This window comes from Xenopus tropicalis, chromosome 1 (genome assembly GCF_000004195.4).
Source record: "Xenopus tropicalis strain Nigerian chromosome 1, UCB_Xtro_10.0, whole genome shotgun sequence".
NCBI classification, from domain to species: Eukaryota; Metazoa; Chordata; class Amphibia; order Anura; family Pipidae; genus Xenopus; species Xenopus tropicalis.
In genome coordinates, this window is record NC_030677.2 from 200,256,834 (window position 1) to 200,275,222 (window position 18,389).

General features: G+C 42.4%; 1 protein-coding gene and 1 non-coding gene across 9 annotated transcripts in view; both read right to left on the minus strand.

The window, feature by feature from the left end:
* zfr (zinc finger RNA binding protein) overlaps nucleotides 1-17,541 on the minus strand; it is a 34,880-nt gene extending 17,339 nt beyond the window's left edge. For 2 of the 8 annotated variants that reach the window (XM_012960903.3, XM_012960883.3), the window contains exons 1-8: nucleotides 17,428-17,535; nucleotides 9,252-9,381; nucleotides 5,456-5,537; nucleotides 3,897-4,179; nucleotides 3,197-3,332; nucleotides 2,521-2,742; nucleotides 2,171-2,418; nucleotides 781-972 (exon numbers count right to left, since the gene is read on the minus strand). In XM_012960903.3, the coding sequence (XP_012816357.1) occupies nucleotides 781-972; nucleotides 2,171-2,418; nucleotides 2,521-2,742; nucleotides 3,197-3,332; nucleotides 3,897-4,179; nucleotides 5,456-5,537; nucleotides 9,252-9,288 (1,200 nt within the window). In that variant the 5' untranslated portion in view covers nucleotides 9,289-9,381; nucleotides 17,428-17,535. Of the gene's footprint in view, nucleotides 1-780; nucleotides 973-2,170; nucleotides 2,419-2,520; nucleotides 2,767-3,196; nucleotides 3,333-3,896; nucleotides 4,180-5,455; nucleotides 5,538-9,251; nucleotides 9,382-17,427 lie in introns of all 8 variants that reach the window. The other 6 variants (XM_012960897.3, XM_012960875.3, XR_001170407.3 and 3 more) reach the window with 5 other exon arrangements.
* Nucleotides 5,268-5,400, minus strand: LOC116408494. Its single transcript, XR_004220997.1, has one exon. It is a non-coding gene; the product is annotated as a small nucleolar RNA SNORA66 (small nucleolar RNA).
* Nucleotides 17,542-18,389: the final 848 nt, after the last annotated feature.

The following is an 18,389-nucleotide window of genomic DNA, read 5'->3' on the forward strand; positions in this document are numbered from 1 at the left end:
TACTTTCACTGTGTTTGCCATTCTTGGTTGGTTTGTGCCATACTCTGCCTGTGTGTGCCATACTCTGCCTTCCCTACCCTGCCTGTGTGTGCCATACTCTGCTTGCCCTATGATGCCTGTGTGTATGGCACACACAGGCAGCATACAGTGACACAATGCTGGCACTGCTCCTACAGTCTGCACAATAACTATATATTAAAAAACTTTTTAATTGCAGTACCACCTCAGTATATGTTCTTTTTGTAGTGTGCAGGGATTATTTGTGGGTTTCTACTGCTCCTGAGGTGTGAACAGGGGAACAATGGGGGTGATTACAGCCTGAGCCTGAGGTGTGAACACTGCAGGGGGTGAACAATGCAGAGATTAAAAGGTGTGAACAACACAGGGAATTACATATTTAAACAATACAGCCTGATTACAGCCTGAATCTGAGGTGAGAACCATGCAGGGGGGGGGGGGGGGGGGGCAGTTAATCACAGTACTGATACCATTCAAAGCTTACACAAGAGTAAGCCACATCAAAGCAGCCAGACAGGTGGGGGGCCACACAGAGGGGGGTCGCGGGCCGCCAGTTGGACAGCACTGTTATAGAGGGAAAAAAATCAAATTTAAAAATCTGAATTATTTGATTAAAATGGAGTCCATGGGAGACAGAATTTTCTTAATTCAGAGCTTTCTGGATAACAGATCACATACCTGTACTTCATCCTTCTATACCAGACATCCCCACTCACCCTACTGAAAACAATGGCACAAAATGTGTATATCCAATGACTGTACCTTCTGGTGTTTAGCTCCTCTTATGTGTGCAGCGTAGGCATCGGCTCCTGTGCAGGAAACGTCACAAAGTTCACATCGGAGTTGATTCTGGGTCCCCCGAACGGCTGTGCTACTGCTGGTTGTGTTTTGGGAGGCTTTCAAAGCCGCTTCTTTTTTCTTGTGCTTTTGACCTTCCAAATGTTCCTTGTAAGTCTTGAAATGAGGCACATAATTATAAATCATAGAATTGCAGCAATGAATCTAAGACAAAGCTGTTATATATTGTAATTAGACTATCACAGTTGCTGCACCCCAGTGTCAATTTCATTGTCCCTTTCACTTGCTAGCAAAAAAAATCGCAAATCTGTTTCCATTTCTACAGCAGATTTATGTGGGAGAGCTTCTCCAGTCACTATGGCAGTGGGATGCAGATCTAGCTTGTAAATGGAAACATAATAAAATACCTAGTAAAAAAAAATGTACCATGCCACCAATACTTCAATTACATTGTAAGCAAGAAAAGGGATATGTTAGTGCATGAAGATTTCTTTTATGGTTTTTCAGTTATTTAGCTTTTTGTTCAGTTTGGAATTTAAGCACCTATCTGGTTGCTATGGTCTTATTTACCCTAGCAACAAGGCAGTGGCTTAAAGCAACAGTAAACACCATTTTTTTTTTTTTTAATACTTAATTCCCCCCAAAACAGCTATAATTAGCACTGTGGCTCAGTGAGTGGTACTTCTCAGCTGGGTCCCGAGTTCAATCCCAGCCAGGGAACTATCTGCAAGGTTTGTGTATGTTCTTCCTGTGTCTGCGTGGGTTTCCTCCCAAACTCCAAAAACATACTGGCAGGTTAATTAACTGCTGACTAAACTGACCATAGTGTGTGAATGCATTTATGTTTCTATACCTTCAGACAGCTTTGGTGTAATAATGGCAGCATATATATTTAAGCTGCAGATGCTAAAAAAGCTTAGGTGCTTTAGATCATCGGTGAGAAGCTGACTTCTGCTTTAGCTTACTTTGCAAGTTAAATTCAAGCTAAAGATTGAGAAAAAAAAAAACCAAAACAAAAAAAATAAATCAAAGGGGAAGTAAGCCTATTATTAATAGTGTTTCTCTTCCTTTAAGTGAGATGCTGGAACAAATATAGGAGAGGGACTGAATAGGAAGATAAGCAATAAGTAACTATGAAACTGTAGCCTCACAGAGCAATAGTTTATTAGCTGAACCCCATTTGAAAGCTGAAGAGAGTCAGAAGCGGAAGGCAACCATTCAAAACCTATAAAATTGAAGTCAAATTGAAAAACTGCTAAGAATAGGCCAATCTATAAGAGACTAAATGTTAAATCTGGAAGTGAACCCCCTCTTTAAGCCCTATCTGACAATGCATTTGAAACAGAGAATGTACCTGTGGGCCTGCACAACTGATCTTGCACACATCACAGTAATGTATCTGCGGTGGTTTGGGGGGCTGCTTCGGTTTCAACTGCTTATTTTGGAATTGAGGTTTTTTAGTAAAGTTGGTCCCGGTCCATGCTGCAGTGGCTGCCGCTGCAGCAGCTGCCGCCGCCTGTTTCTGTTGTTGCTGTTGCTGCTGTTGGTAGTAGGATGATGCAGCTGAATACACTGCAGCTTCATATCCAGAATACGCTGCACCTATTAAACGAAAGCAAAGGAAAAATAAGTCCCTACACTTAAGCACATGAAGAAAATGTATTCACTAATCTTGATGAACAAAAATGCAGCTTCAGAACTTACCAGAATATGTCACGGCAGTGGTACTATACGTAGCACTTTGTGTGTAAGAGGGAACTACAGTAGCTGCAGCTGCTACTGGCTGCACAGTGGAGGACACAGGATATATAGAGAATGTTGTTGTGGCAGGGCTAGGATTGGCTGGTTTGATGGCAGTCACTTGTCGTGTTTGTTGCGCTTGGGTATATTGTGCAGCACCCTGGCTGTAGCCAGCCTTGGGAGCAACTGGAAGAGACAAGGCGATAGGAGCTGGTACGCAGGAGGGAAAAAGACGCGTTGCAGAAAACAACTTAATTTAGTCAGGCAATTTAAGCAGCAAAGGAGGTTTTTTTTAATCAAAATTATATTAAAAATAATAAAGGAGGCTATCAACATTATCAAATAAAATTACTAAAATGTCTATGTCTAAAATGTTGATATAAAATTACAAATGCAGAATAAAAACATGTAATGCTGAAATAAGGCTCAAAAGTACAACCCCACTAGTAACTGTTAATGTTTCAGTCGTATACTATTAACAATAAGCAAAGATGCACATTAGGTATCTATGGTTAATATATTAGAATTGGAAAAAAAACATCTACTCCTGCACAGAACCCAAAAAAGAATGTGAAGTATTTCTGCAAAAATGATCTAGTTCTATTCTGAAGAAAAACAAAAAAGGCCTGTTGGAACATACCTGTCTGATAATAGGTTTCTGCCACCGCTGGCTGAGGTTGAGCCGCAGCGGCTACAGTAGCAGTAGGCTGTTGGTAGTACTGCTTACTGTCGTAGGCTACTGCAGGAGCAGTAGAACGGACATAAGAATACGAGTCCTAGAGGTTCACAAAAAAAAAAAAAAAACACATTTGAGATCACAAACACAAAGCAGCTTTTTTTATACTAAGGGCTTAACTACAAGTAAGATTTTTTTATTTTTATAAGATTTTGTGGGACAGATTTTATCTGACCTACAAAATCTTGTCAAGTAACAGGATGAGAATTTGTAGGATCCTACAAAATCTGATCCACATAGCTGTAATATCGCATCAGATAAAGTTGGATCATGTCTTTTGTTCATGTGTCTGGCAGTCAATGTATTTCAATGGGGGAAAAAATATGTATTCCCGTGTCTACAGTTTTGATCTTGTTGGATGCAGACACAGCATTCGCATCAGACAGACCTGTCGCAACAGGTGGCAAATGTTCCATGTAGTTTCAGATTTTTCTATCAGTCCCATTATATTTTGACCCATGCGACTGCATCCGACTTTCAATCCAACACCAGCCTACAAAATCTATTGGTGTGACTTTGTCCTTTATTAAGTAATTATTCAGTGTTTTTAAATTCATACCACCCCCCATTCCTTGTCATTGGCCATGCTATATCTTATACATACCTGGTAATTCTGTGTTGTGACAGGAGGGGGTGGCGGAGGAGCTTCCTGCTGCCTCTGTGTGTAGCCGTAGTCTGTTGCTGTATGGGCTGCAGGGTAACCACCATAAGCAGCTGCTGTAGCAGCAGCTGCCACAGCCACAGGCGCTGGCCGTGCAACTGCAACAGTTGCTGCCGCTGGGGCATACGCAGCTGTAACTGTGTGAGCAGCAACTGGTGCCTGATGGACAGTATAACTTGCCACAGTTGTAGGATGAGAATAGGCTACACCAGATGCTGGCTGTTGGCTGAAGAAGAGAATGAGATGAACACAACCCATATATTTAATTTAAATCTACTCTAGCCTTAAACCAGCAATGCTTAAAAACACTCCCTCTACAGAGAAGATTGCTACTATACATATAGAAAGGTATTTGCCTGATTATTAAAGGACTAAATAATACACATAGAAAACTATTAGTTTGTTTTATGACATGCATTGTCATATGGACAACTGTGGCAGAGATCCAACAACATAGCTGGAAACTATGGACCACGGGACAGTGCTACTTGAAGTTGAACTACTTAAACTACTTGAAAAATGTACTCACCTGGTGTATTCCTGTGCCTGCATCTTCAAGGATTTCCCAGGGATCCCTTGCAGCTGTCCAGAACTGGTATCATGAGCAATAAAGTAAAACTTTCTATGTTATTATACTGCACAAGTGACCAGTCCTGGATAACAGCAAGCAACCAATGGGAAATCCTTGACAATGGCGGCACGATACTCAGAAGGGTCCAAGGTTAACAATACATGCAATAGAGTGACTAACAATTTGACATCCCCAATAAATAGAACTTTACTTGCCCTTTAATGGAATCCTTTGGTAATCTCAGAAACCCAACTGGCTTAACTGTATGACATTACCCTTATAGTGAATTCTCTTGCATTTATAATTACGGTTTTATTCAGTAGAATTTTCCTTGTCAAATTTTTTTTCCATGTGTTCAGTTATGCATCAGCTTCTATAGGAAACTATGGGGTGCAGCAAGACAGCTTTATGGATGGGTTTAGAACCGCTTTGAAGGACAAGGAAAGCGCAACTCACTGAGGAGTAACAAAATGTTACTCAACCCCTCCCCCCAGTCACCAAAAACCCAAGACTTCAAAAGTAATAAAATGTCAGCACAGCAGTTAGTTTTTCCATGGTACAGGGTGGTGTTTAACATTTTGGCACCTCCTAGTGAAATGTGCTTTTCTGTCCTTTAATCTGGTCTGGTAGCTTTATTTCATGTTTTACTTTGTAGAACACGATAGGAGACAAATAACTACTTGCTTATAAGACAACAACATGCTACATTCCTGCAGATCCTTATTACAATAACTCACAATATAATGTGAGTGGGTATAGAAGTTGTGGCCCAGTGGCATTTTATAGGCTAAGTGCTTCTACATCCACTTCTTACTGTAGCAAACATGTTCCCCTTGCTTCAGCAATAACATACTGGGCTAGTGATCTTGTTTGCAGCATCTCTTTTGGAACACTAACATTAATTTGTAAAGAAAGATAACAGATCACTTACCTATACTGAGCAGCTGCACCATGGGTAAATCCAAAGTAGTTGCCAGTAGCCATTTTGGCTTCTTCACCAAGCCGGCTGGGCACTGGGAAAGTAAAAATTGTGAAAGTGAAAATTTTGAAAGAAAAGAAAAGTGAATATTAATACAATACAAGACTTATTTGCAGAAAAAAAATATGTAAGTTGGTTTTGAGTTGCTACTCACTATTAAATCCCTTTTCTTGACTGGAGAAACAATGCAGCCGCCTATCTTGTACCACAATTATCATTGTATTTTATAGGCATATATTGCCTGGTGTGGGCAGCAATGTGTTAAGGTACACGGGTCGGCAGTTTATCAGCCCATGTATGGGGCCCTCATAGGGTCCTATGCGACCAATATCTGCCTGAAAATAGGCATGTTAATTGGGCAGGTTTTAAAAATCCCGTGGGGATGAGGAGCTCATTGACACAGCCCTTCTTCCAACAGCCTGTTAACCATCAATGTATTTCGACCATTTTGCCCAAGGGCCACATGATCAGATCAAGCTGATGTCACCCACTTCAAGGTGGGCATATCAGTGAAATATACACTCCTCTGGCAACCTTGCTAAACCAGCGGACCATCTGATTTATGACCAGCTTTACTCGAAAATCATTCTGTACATTGAACCCACCATTATTGACCTTGAGCAGTGATTTCCTACCAAATAAAGCCCCCTGTAAGCTGATAGGGTGCATAGAGGCACCTAATAGCCAATCTTAGCCCTTATTTGGCTCCTCCATGAACTTTTATGGTGCTTGTGTTGCTCCCCAAGTCTTTATACATTTGACTGTGGTTCACGAGTAAGAAAGGTTGGGGACCCCTGGCCTTGAGGATCAGGAGCTGGACCAGGCTACAGAAACCCTAGAAGCCACAAATCCCTTACATGACCACTCAGCGGATGACAAAATGTAAAAGATAACTTGCCATTATATAGAAATATATATGTTTTAGGGCTCATCAATGGTATTACAGGGCCACTTATATAAAATTTTCAGGTCTGGATCAAGTGATTCTATCAACATTGTTCAGATGGCAACAATACCACCTCACTCACTGTAGGCTCCAGCAAGGCAAATTATTTCCGTTTAAGAGCCGTCAGTGTATTCAGGAGCTCAAATTGAAACAATGGAAGAATGGTCAAAATAAAGGTGGGGAGCCCAAAATAAGCAGAGACAGAGGGGAACAAGAACTGTCCTGGCATAGAGACTAGTTGTCAGTTGGAACAAAAAATGGATTATGTAGCTCACAGAAACGTGAAATCCTTTTTTCCATTCACATGAAGGAAGGCAAAATTGTGTGCCAAGGTCAGAGGACCTGCTGCTGCTCACACCAGGGAAAGCATGCTGATAGATACGGGCAGAACAGGCTCCCACACTGCTCCTGTTTCCCTACTAACACACAAGTAATTACTTTTTGGGGGGGGGGGGGGTTTAGCAGCTAAAGTAAAAATCCCAAGGGCTAGGGGTCAATCCTGCTGCTGGAATACTTTGCATGCATTCCGACAAGGATCAAAAATCATTCATTAGATTTATTCCATACACTGTCAGTGTCTAATAAATACATAACCAACATAATTTACTATGTAAAAGACATTGCAGGAAATCTTGTTACAAAAGCTCAGGGTAACATTAAATAGAAAAAGAAAAAAACAATGGAAAACTAGGAGAGTAAAGAGAGAGATTGATCAGTAATCCGAAGTTAAGATTAAAGGTCTATCATGACAAGTCAGTTTAGTGCCCACTAGGCAGATTTAAGAGATTGCAATTTATATCGCAACAGTCAAGTGCTGGGATGTCTTAAGGGTGCAACTTATGGTAGCCCCTTACTCTTAAAGGCACAGGCCACGCAAGCAATAATCACAGTTAAAAGACAAAGGAAATGTGTTAGTAAAAAGGAACAAAGGAAATAAAGGCTACTTAGTAGCAGCTACTAAATGCCAGAAAATCCCCTGCCATAGAGAATACTGAGAGTTGCCTCTGCTAAAACACACATAAAGACAATTATCAGTAAATAATTAGCATTGTCTATTTTTATAGCTGTGACAAGTAGCAGCAAGCTGTATGGCACAATGTAATCATAATTAGGGTTCTTCAGCCACAGCTAAACCTTAAGGGCTCTGGCACACGGGGGAGATTAGTCGCCCGCGATAAAACTCCCTGTTCGCGGGCGACTAATCTCCCCAAGTTGCCTACCCCTGCCATCCCACCGGCGAACATGTAAGTCGCCGGCGGGATGGCAGACGCGGCGGGGCTATTTCCGGAAATCGCCGAAAAAGACTCACGAGTCTTTTTCGGCGATTTGCGTGAAATCGCGCCGCCGCGTCTGCCATCCCGCCGGCGACTTACATGTTCGCCGGTGGGATGGCAGGGGTAGGCAACTCGGGGAGATTAGTCGCCCGCGAACAGGGAGTTAATCGCGGGCGACTAATCTCCCCCGTGTGCCAGAGCCCTAAGGGCTCTGGCACACGGGGAGATTAGTCGCCCGCGGCAAAACTCCCTGTTCGCCCCGCCGCGTCTGCCATCCCACCGGCGACTTACATGTTCGCCGGTGGGATGGCAGGGGAAGGCAACTCGGGGAGATTAGTCGCCCGCGAACAGGGAGTTTTGCCGCGGGCGACTAATCTCCCCGTGTGCCAGAGCCCTAAAAATAATGATATTGACTACCAAATGTTTTTGAAGTCTCCTAAAATATGGGCTTAACAAAAGAACTCAGATACAAGTAGCATTAACAAGGGAAAAGGTTAGCTGTCGTATGGATTTCTTTATTACCATTTCATCAGGCATCACTGATACAGTAAATGACAAGTACTGGTGAAAAAAAACATTTTGCATGGGATTACAGAGCAAGGCTAATCTAAATGAAACAGCAACACTTTTTTTTTTTATTTACACAATCTTTTCTGTACTGACAATATGGCTGCTCTGACACACAACTGCAAAGATTCATGGCTATATAAAAATAACCACAGTGTAGAACTCTGGGTCCCGAGCTACAACTCCTAGAATTTGTGCCTGTAAAAAACTTTGCCAAAGGCAACGGTTGGGATTTTCATCCAGCCCTTTATCATCAAGTGCTGCTTGATAAAGGGTTAAACTAAGGCCCAAAATGTAGCCTCTGGCACTTAAGTGAAGTTATTGTGATAGTTGTTAATGTTAAATTCTATGCTACACAGTGAGATTAACGGCTACATTTATCAGGCACAAAAGAGGCTTTTTATTAAAAAATAAAGCTAGTCATAAATGGGCCAACACTGGCTGCTATGTGCAAAGCTAAAACCCCAGCCTGGTCAAATTACATCTGGTAGCTGAAGGACCAGATATGCCAGGAAAGTCCTGTCAGATGGGGGTTCCAGATATGTTCTGTGAAAATCTTGTTGGTCTATATAAGTAAAGTACTGTGATCCAAACATAGGCCCAGGGACCAATCAATTAGACCACCTTAATTTGGCCCACCACCAGAGTTGCTAAATCCAGCAAAAGTCAGTTTGGTCATTTTTGATACGGGAGGATGATTTCATGTAATTTGGCACAACCTTCTGTCTGTTAAAAACGTGCAGGTGATTAAACTTGTGTGACATTGTCTATAGGGTTAAATGGAGTGGCAAGTGCTTTTCATTGACAAGAATGCAGAAAACGTCTTCTATGCTAGCCATGGCCAACTGGCTACTAATAAATACAGATGCACTCAGCTCCAGACCTAGATTCAACTTGTTTAAGACTTTGGATGTACCTTATTAAAATGGACCAAATTAAGTACAGATCTAGAGATACTTACCATAGGTGAAGGATACAACTGGACATATAGGAATCATGGGTTCTTCTTTATCCTGGCAGTTTATGGAATTTTAGCTTCTTGTCATAACTCCCACAGAGCGGTGTGTGTCTCCTCTGGTTATGTACAGAATCTGTGGCAACATACACAAGTTTTCTTTGTAAAATAAAATGTATAAGAGGCTGGAAAATACTTAAATTACTTATTTAAGAGACTGGTGGGAGAAATGGCATGTCTTAAAGCAGTGGTTCCCAACCTTCTTTGCACCACGGACCGGTTTCAAGCAAGACAATTTTTCCAAGGACCGGGGATGGGGGGTTCGGCGCAACTAGTGCTAGTTACATTTTATATTATGCACTTTACTATTAATATTATTATTACATACAGCTTAATAAAGTACTTTGGTCCTTGTTGTAATCAGTAGAAATCTTCCTGGGCTTTGCATAGCTATTGTCATGGCTTTGTAACGCATCAGGGAGTTGGGATCACAAGTAATTGGGAGCAGAGGTGGCCCATTTCAGCACAGCCCACGGCCCGGCACCGGTCCCCGGACCGGTGGTTGGGGACCCCTGTCTTAAAGGATGTTTATTTTACCTATTATGTAACTGGAAGCCTTTAGTCTGTATGTAGCAAATTAAAGGACTTTGATAGTCTCCAACCCAGCTTATGCTTATCTGAAGTCTTCACCACCAGACATTTTTAAATTATTCACACAGAAACACTATATACTGGATACACTGTCTTAGCGCAACCTGAAAGCCTTGAGGCAAGTAGCATTCAATACATTCTCAATGCCACTGGCACAAAAAGCTGGGCTTAAAGCTCCCGTCTTGTAATATTATCTATAAATACGGAGCGGATCCGCTGTCATTCACTCCTTCCTGTAGCTTTATTGACATGCACGGTGTCAGCCTGTGTGACGCTACAGGCACTGGATACTGGCACTGGAACACCAAGTATGCACTCTCGCAGATATCCATGTAGCTCCAAGCAGGCAGATGCCGTGTCTGGCAATGGAGATACAGAAAGGATTAAATATGATACCCTGCTCAGTTAAACAATATCCAGCAGCAGCCAAAGCCTTGTTTGGATTTTATAAAGCATTATACTTGAATCTAAGATCTTTAAGATAAAAACCAGTTACTATTCTGAAAATTTATAACTAGTCAAAACAAGCAAATATTCTGTGAAGGCTCGGTATCCAATATTTATCATTTTACTCTACTGTGCACTCTCCCCTACAGACGGGGCCACCATCAGGAACCATGGCGGCATATACTCAGGACAACTGAGTGGAAAAAAATAAGCTTGTGTGCGAGTGTTTACCCGGAAATCTGTTATCCAAAAAGCTCCAAATTACAGAAAGGCCGTCTTCATACAGCCCATTATAAACAAAATAATTTTATTTTAAAATGATTTCCTTTTTCTCTGTAATAATAAAACAGTACCTGTACTTGATCCCAACTAAGATATAATTACCCCTTATTGGGGGCAGAACAGCCCTATTGGGTTTATTTAATGGTTAAATGATTCCCTTTTCTCTGTAATAATAAAACAGTACCTGTACTTGATCCCAACTAAGATATAATTACCCCTTATTGGGGGCAGAACAGCCCTATTGGGTTTATTTCATGGTTAAATGATTCCCTTTTCTCTGTAATAATAAAACAGTACCTGTACTTGATCCCAACTAAGATATAATTACCCCTTATTGGGGCAGAACAGCCCTATTGGGTTTATTTAATGGTTAAATGATTCCCTTTTCTCTGTAATAATAAAACATTTCCTGTACTTGATCCCAACTAATATAAAATTACCCCTTATTGGGGGCAGAACAACCCTGTGTTTACTTAATGTTTACATGATTTTTAGCAGACTTAAGGTATTTAGATACAAATTGCGGAAAGATCCCTTATCCGGAAAACCCCAGTTTTACAGGCACTCTGGATAATAGATCTTATACCTGTATGAAGAGGCCACCCCAACCCACCATAACCATGCCCCCAGCAAACTTCAGCCACTCACAGATGCCATCTTTCGTTACTATACACATTATTCTTTGGTTTATGCCCCCTCCCCAGGCACCATTATGCCCTTAACCCAAATGCTGCCCTACTGAAAGATCTGTGTAAAACAAAAGAGTTCCAATGCATACAATCACTCTAGCATTAACCCTTCATTACACAGCTTCCTGCCTATAGATGGGACCATATGGAATATTTAGAGGACCACAAAATCCTTTTCACTGTGGAGAGCACTGTTGAATTTTTTGTGAAAACGCAATTTCGTAGCGTGCGCACCAGTTTATTGAAGTTCACACACAGTTTAAACAGGGCGCAAAAAAGAAATTTTTTGTGCACACAGCCCAGAAGAAAACAGAGGGAAGATTGATGGCGAGTGCCATTTAGGAGCCAGTTTAACAATGACATGGAATGCTAGGACACAACTCCCTATATTCATTTAATGGGATTATTTTATAGCAATAGGCCTACAAGCAGCAACTAGAAAGGTTAAGGCCTACCAGGCAGAAGAACAATGGGCGCTTAGACAAGGCTTAACCATAAAGCTGAGCCAATAGGATATGCATACAAGCAAAAATATAAAGTGGCTTTTAAGTGCTGCAAATTCCTCTTATAGGCTGCAGCCAGGCGTCAGCTGCGCCACTCGGGGAAATGCTACACCTACGCCTCGTTCAGGAAACCCTGAGCCCCTTTGTCCTGCGTTGGCCTGGGTGCCCCTAACCTAATGGAAACTGTAACAGAATAAAAGGAGATTTAATTTGCACCAGCAGTCAGCAAAATGACACTGCTACAGCTTCACAGATAAGCGGAAATTCTAGGTGTTTGCGGAAAAACTCTCTTACCTACAACTGGTCTCTCACTACCGGTCTAAGAAAGCCAGCAATAAACCAGGGAAGGCTATAGGGACTGAGAGCACACAGGGCAAATTCTACCCTGCAAACTGAAAGGGTCGGGGGCAATTGTGCAACCACTACGGGTGCATGAACAAGTCTTTCATTTGGAAACTGCAGAAAATCCAGTCAGCGATGCTTTAGATTTCATTACTACTTTTAGACCAGTTTTTGTGCTCTTGCATATATAGCAATAGGCTTAACAAAAATCAGCAATTATGCTTTTTTAACTTCCACATCAACTTTTTTTTTATTTTCCTTTACTTAAAATGCACTAATTTTTTGAAATGCAATTAAAAAAAAAAAAACCACTGTGGTTTTGTATTCTCTCAGTGGCTTAACATAAAATAAAATTTTGCCTAAAAAAATGTAAAAGTAATTCTGAACAAAATATCCATTCATAACACACAATGGGTCTTAAAGGAGAAGGAAAGGTGCAATTACTAGGGGGTGGGGGGCAAATGTTAGGCACCCCCAGTACATGCAATTGTGCTATCTTGTTCGCACTGTATGCCCAGTAGAGCCAAAAGCTGAAGGATTGCTTGCTCACATGTACCCCGAGCGGAGCAGCTTTCTGCTTACAGGAGCACCAGCCCAGGGTATCAGGTAAGTGATTACAATTACTTGGGGGTGCCTAATATTTTGCATTCCCCCAGTCACTGCATCTTTCCTCCTCCTTTAACATCATTTGTGAATATAAATGATACTGAAAGCAGTATCTGCCTGCCCTTTGCTATTCTTTGCACTGTTGGGTCTGACCATAGAAACAAAATGGCAGAAGCCAGCAGATAAAAAGTGTGACGCAGCATATATGGCATTGTGGGGCTTGGCGCCATGGCTGAAGGAGAGCTGGATTCTGCTGCATTGTTAGCCAGATATCACCTTTGTGTTGGCAGAGTGTCGTCACAGTTTATAACACGCTGTAAAACATTCTTGCTAGCTAATTAAGAGCCCGCTCCCTAAGAAATACTTAACATCACATACCTGTCTGCAAGATATCAAACCGACAGAACCCATAATAAAAATTTTTTTAAAAAATGTTGTATTAACAACATTACAACTTAGGGTGAAAAAAATACATTTGCTCATTCAACCTTTTATCTCTATATGAAACCTGCCTAACTGCTAGTTAATCCATAGGAAGGCAAAAACACCACCTGAAGCCTCTCTAATTCCTTCCTGACTCCAAGATGGCAATCGGACCAGTCCCTAGATCAACTTGTACTAAGAGCTATCTCCCCTACCCCTGTATTCCCTCACTTGTACTGAGAGCTATCCCCCATACCCCTGTATTCCCTCACTTGTACTGAGAGCTATCTCCCCTACCCCTGTATTCCCTCACTTGTACTGAGAGCTATCCCCCATACCCCTGTATTCCCTCACTTGTACTGAGAGCTATCCCCCCTACCCCTGTATTCCCTCACTTGTACTGAGAGCTATCCCCCATACCCCTGTATTCCCTCACTTGTACTGAGAGCTATCTCCCCTACCCCTGTATTCCCTCACTTGTACTGAGAGCTATCCCCCCTACCCCTGTATTCCCTCACTTGTACTGAGAGCTATCTCCCCTACCCCTGTATTCCCTCACTTGTACTGAGAGCTATCTCCCATACCCCTGTATTCCCTCACTTGTACTGAGAGCTATCTCCCATACCCCTGTATTCCCTCACTTGTACTGAGAGCTATCTCCCATACCCCTGTATTCCCTCACTTGTACTGAGAGCTATCCCCCCTACCCCTGTATTCCCTCACTTGTACTGAGAGCTATCCCCCATACCCCTGTATTCCCTCACTTGTACTGAGAGCTATCTCCCCTACCCCTGTATTCCCTCACTTGTACTGAGAGCTATCTCCCCTACCCCTGTATTCCCTCACTTGTACTGAGAGCTATCTCCCCTACCCCTGTATTCCCTCACTTACTAAAAAGCCATCCAACCCCTTCTTGTACCTATATAATTATCAGCCAGTACGGCTGGTTCAGGGAGAGAATCCCACAACCTCACAGCTCTCACTGTAACTTTCCCAATGTTCCAAATATTCCTCCTTTCTTCTAATCAGAATGGGTGCCCTCGTGTCTGCTGGATTTCAAGATTCTAAAATCTCCTACGGAGACCCACATCTCAATCCTTTTTTAGTGAAAACTATGTTTTTCAGGATATGACTGTAGAAATCAAATGACTAATTCCCAGTTATGTGGAGCAGGTGTTCCCACTGATGAGACACGGGGTCAGACTTACTTCCCTTCCCATTTAAATTGCAACCCAGAGAGAATGCGTAACAGCTGGAGTATGAGGAGCCCGGCATCCCTGAATTAGAAGGAATATGCCAAAGCCTTGGAAGCTAATCCATTCTAACGAGAGGAGTGAGATCTGATTTCACACTAGAACTTCTTTTCCTTTATAAAATGACATATGATCAGGGTGGTTAATTAACATGCAATCACATCATGTGACCAAATAAGGTGCCTCTCATTTCTACTAAGGCAGTTAGAAAATGCAATAATTAGAAGATGACCCCCCCCCCCACACACACACCCATAACGGACTTAATGAACCTCTCTGAAGTTTCAATAGGGAGGGTGTGTATGATATGGGAGGATGCCAAGGAATGCATTACACCTGCAATAACAATGCAGCAAAGCAATATAAGTAACAACATACCGTGAGCATACCTTGCTTAAAAGAGGATTTCTACCCTCCCCCCAAAAAAATACTACATAATAAAAGAAATTGAAATTATAAGGAATTTTCAAACATACATTACAAATTTTGAACCATGCTTATGTTATTTCTAAATATAGCTGCCTGGTCCTTTCTTTTCTCTGACTTTTAAAGGGGTTGTTTACCTTTGAGATAACTTTCAGTATGATGTAGAGAGTGATAATCTGAGACCATTTGTAACTTTTCTTTATTTTTATTTGTAGTTGTTTAATTCAATTATTGTTCAGCAGCTTTCTAGATTGGAGTTATAACAGCTATCTGGTTGCTAGGGTCCAAACTACCTTAGCAACCAGGTAGTGACTTGAATGAGAGACTTATATATGACTAGAAAAGAGACTGTATAGAAAAAAAAGTTATAACAAAAACAATAAAATTGTAGCCTCAAAGGCAATAGTTTTTGGCAGCCGGGGTCAGTGACCTCCATTTGAAAGCTGCAAAGTACGAAGGCGGCAAATAGTTCAAAAACAGTAAGAAATAAATAATGAAGACCAATTGAAAAGTTGCTTAGAATCATACTAGAAAGTTAAATCAAAGGTGAACCACAACCTTAAAAACAATGCAGCAAATGCCGTCTGATTAACAAGACCTGTCGGTTGACTCCTACATTGTTCAAGAGACAGAACCAGCAGTGCAGAAAGGGACAAAGAGCTATTGCTTTCAATAGCAGCGATATTTACAAATACTTTGAAAGCTTCCAATGCACATGCAAAAGTAAACAAGAGTTAGATTTTCCTTCATATGGCAAACATTTTAATTTTGGGGGGTTTTATTCACTTTAAAATTGTGTATGTGTAGTATTTTGTAGACTTCACTGGTAATATAAGGCGAGATGGACCTGATCAGTAGGGCTATGGGCAGAAATGACTGCTACTGAAAGCAGAATAGGTCTGCCCTAGGACTCAGTAGGACTATGGGCAGATATAACTGCTACTGAAAGCAGAATAGGTCTGTCCTAGGACTCAGTAGGACTATGGGCAGATATAACTGCTACTGAAAGCAGAATAGGTCTGTCCTAGGACTCAGTAGGACTATGGGCAGATATAACTGCTACTGAAAGCAGAATAGGTCTGTCCTAGGACTCAGTAGGACTATGGGCAGATATAACTGCTACTGAAAGCAGAATAGGTCTGCCCTAGGACTCAGTAGGACTATGGGCAGATATAACTGCTACTGAAAGCAGAATAGGTCTGTCCTAGGACTCAGTAGGACTATGGGCAGATATAACTGCTACTGAAAGCAGAATAGGTCTGCCCTAGGACTCAGTAGGACTATGGGCAGATATAACTGCTACTGAAAGCAGAATAGGTCTGCCCTAGGACTCAGTAGGACTATGGGCAGATACGACTGCTACTGAAAGCAGAATAGGTCTGTCCTAGGACTCAGGACTATGGGCAGATACAACTGCTACTGAAAGCAGAATAGGTCTGCCCTAGGACTCAGTAGGACTATGGGCAGATATAACTGCTACTGAAAGCAGAATAGGTCTGTCCTAGGACTCAGTAGGACTATGGGCAGATATAACTGCAGACTAAGAAGCAGAATAGGTCTGCCCTAGGACTCAGTAGGACTATGGGCAGATATAACTGCTACTGAAAGCAGAATAGGTCTGTCCTAGGACTCAGTAGGACTATGGGCAGATATAACTGCAGACTAAGAAGCAGAATAGGTCTGTCCTAGGACTCAGTAGGACTATGGGCAGATATAACTGCTACTGAAAGCAGAATAGGTCTGTCCTAGGACTCAGTAGGACTATGGGCAGATATAACTGCAGACTAAGAAGCAGAATAGGTCTGTCCTAGGACTCAGTAGGACTATGGGCAGATATAACTGCTACTGAAAGCAGAATAGGTCTGCCCTAGGACTCAGTAGGACTATGGGCAGATATAACTGCTACTGAAAGCAGAATAGGTCTGCCCTAGGACTCAGTAGGACTATGGGCAGATATAACTGCAGACTAAGAAGCAGCAGTGCAGGGAGGGACAGGCTTTCAGTAGAAATGACATTTACAGATGCATTAAAGCCACTGAATCGATCTACACTACAAAGCGGATTAGAAATACATGATGCAAAAAATAATAATAGAAGGTTATGGGAGAAGTGTTTAATTATAACAAGAATATATTTCCCTACGCATCTGTGCATCTCCTCCTCCCAAGCAGCAGCGCCATTTCCCAGTACCAACAGCTAATATCCAATATGGCATCTCCTCACGGCCAGAGCTGGGCAGCCATGGAGCCGGCCGGCATCCCCTATCCCTGTTAGTACCAGGCCGCAGCACAGAGATATAGGGGGGAAGGAGGTCGTGTTGCCCTTGTGTGGGCCCAGCCCTCTGCCCCAAGCCCCTGCCATAGTAACAAGCCATAAGGCTACCCGGCACAGAGCCCTCACACACAAGCAAAGCGCAGGGTTGGGGGCGGTGCGAAGGCCCGGGATTTCTCCCTGCGTCTCTGCGATTTCCCCGGGTCTGTAATATCCCCCCCCCTAACAACCCACCCACACTCAGCACCCTCTCCCCCATTTTATACACACAGAGAATAAAACAATTTACCCGGTAATTTACCAGTCCGGTCGCACCACGAAGGGATCTCCTATCGCCTCTAGACGGAAGTGACGTCTGCTCGCACACGCTTGGGGGCGGGAATTGGCGATGCAGAAAAGGAAAATGTGACGAAACAAAATGGCGTCTGCTCCCCACAGCGGTTACTCAAGGTTTAGCCGCCATCTTGTGGTTGGCGAAGTACCGCCCATATTGGCATAGAAAGGGACACTGGTCCTGTGGAATGTTTTTTTGCAGAATAAAGCCTGTTAGGATTTGACGTTGCTGTAAAATTAGAAGTAGTGTCTAATAACTATCCATAGTTACATAGGATTGAAAAAAGACCAGTGTCCATCAAGTTCAACCCATCCAAGTAAACCCAGCACACCTAACCCACACCTACCAATCTATACACTCACATACATAAACTATAAATACAACCACTAAAATGAGTTTAGCTGGTCAATATAATGCATGCTGTCTTGGAGCTGAAGGCTTATTGACCCCTGTATGAAACAGATTCAGGGACCCAGTAGATATAGTGGTGGCTGAGTGGAAAATTCCATGGGGCAGCAGAGTGACTCAAATATATGGTATGCCCTAGTAACAGAACTCCCAGTGGGAGGCCAAAAATGTGGCCCCTATATGGGGTAGTGTAGCACCACTTCATGCCAATTCTGACCCAGTTTATCAAAGCTGAGCGGACACTCCCCCAAGGATTACTGTTGAGCTCCAGAGAGCAGGCAGTCACTGCTTTATTATGAGATAAAGGGGTAAACTCCACAGGAGATTTTGATTAGAATTTTGTGGGTCAGATTTAATGTGAGCTTGTAATGCTCCAGCATGCAGAGCTGTCGTCGACCCCCCCTATTTTTTTAAGAGTTTCCCAATTTTGCCTTCTCTCCTCCTGTCTTCCATCACCCAGTATTCTCACAATTTTGGGCTACCTCCCCAAAGTTTGCAACCAAAGCATT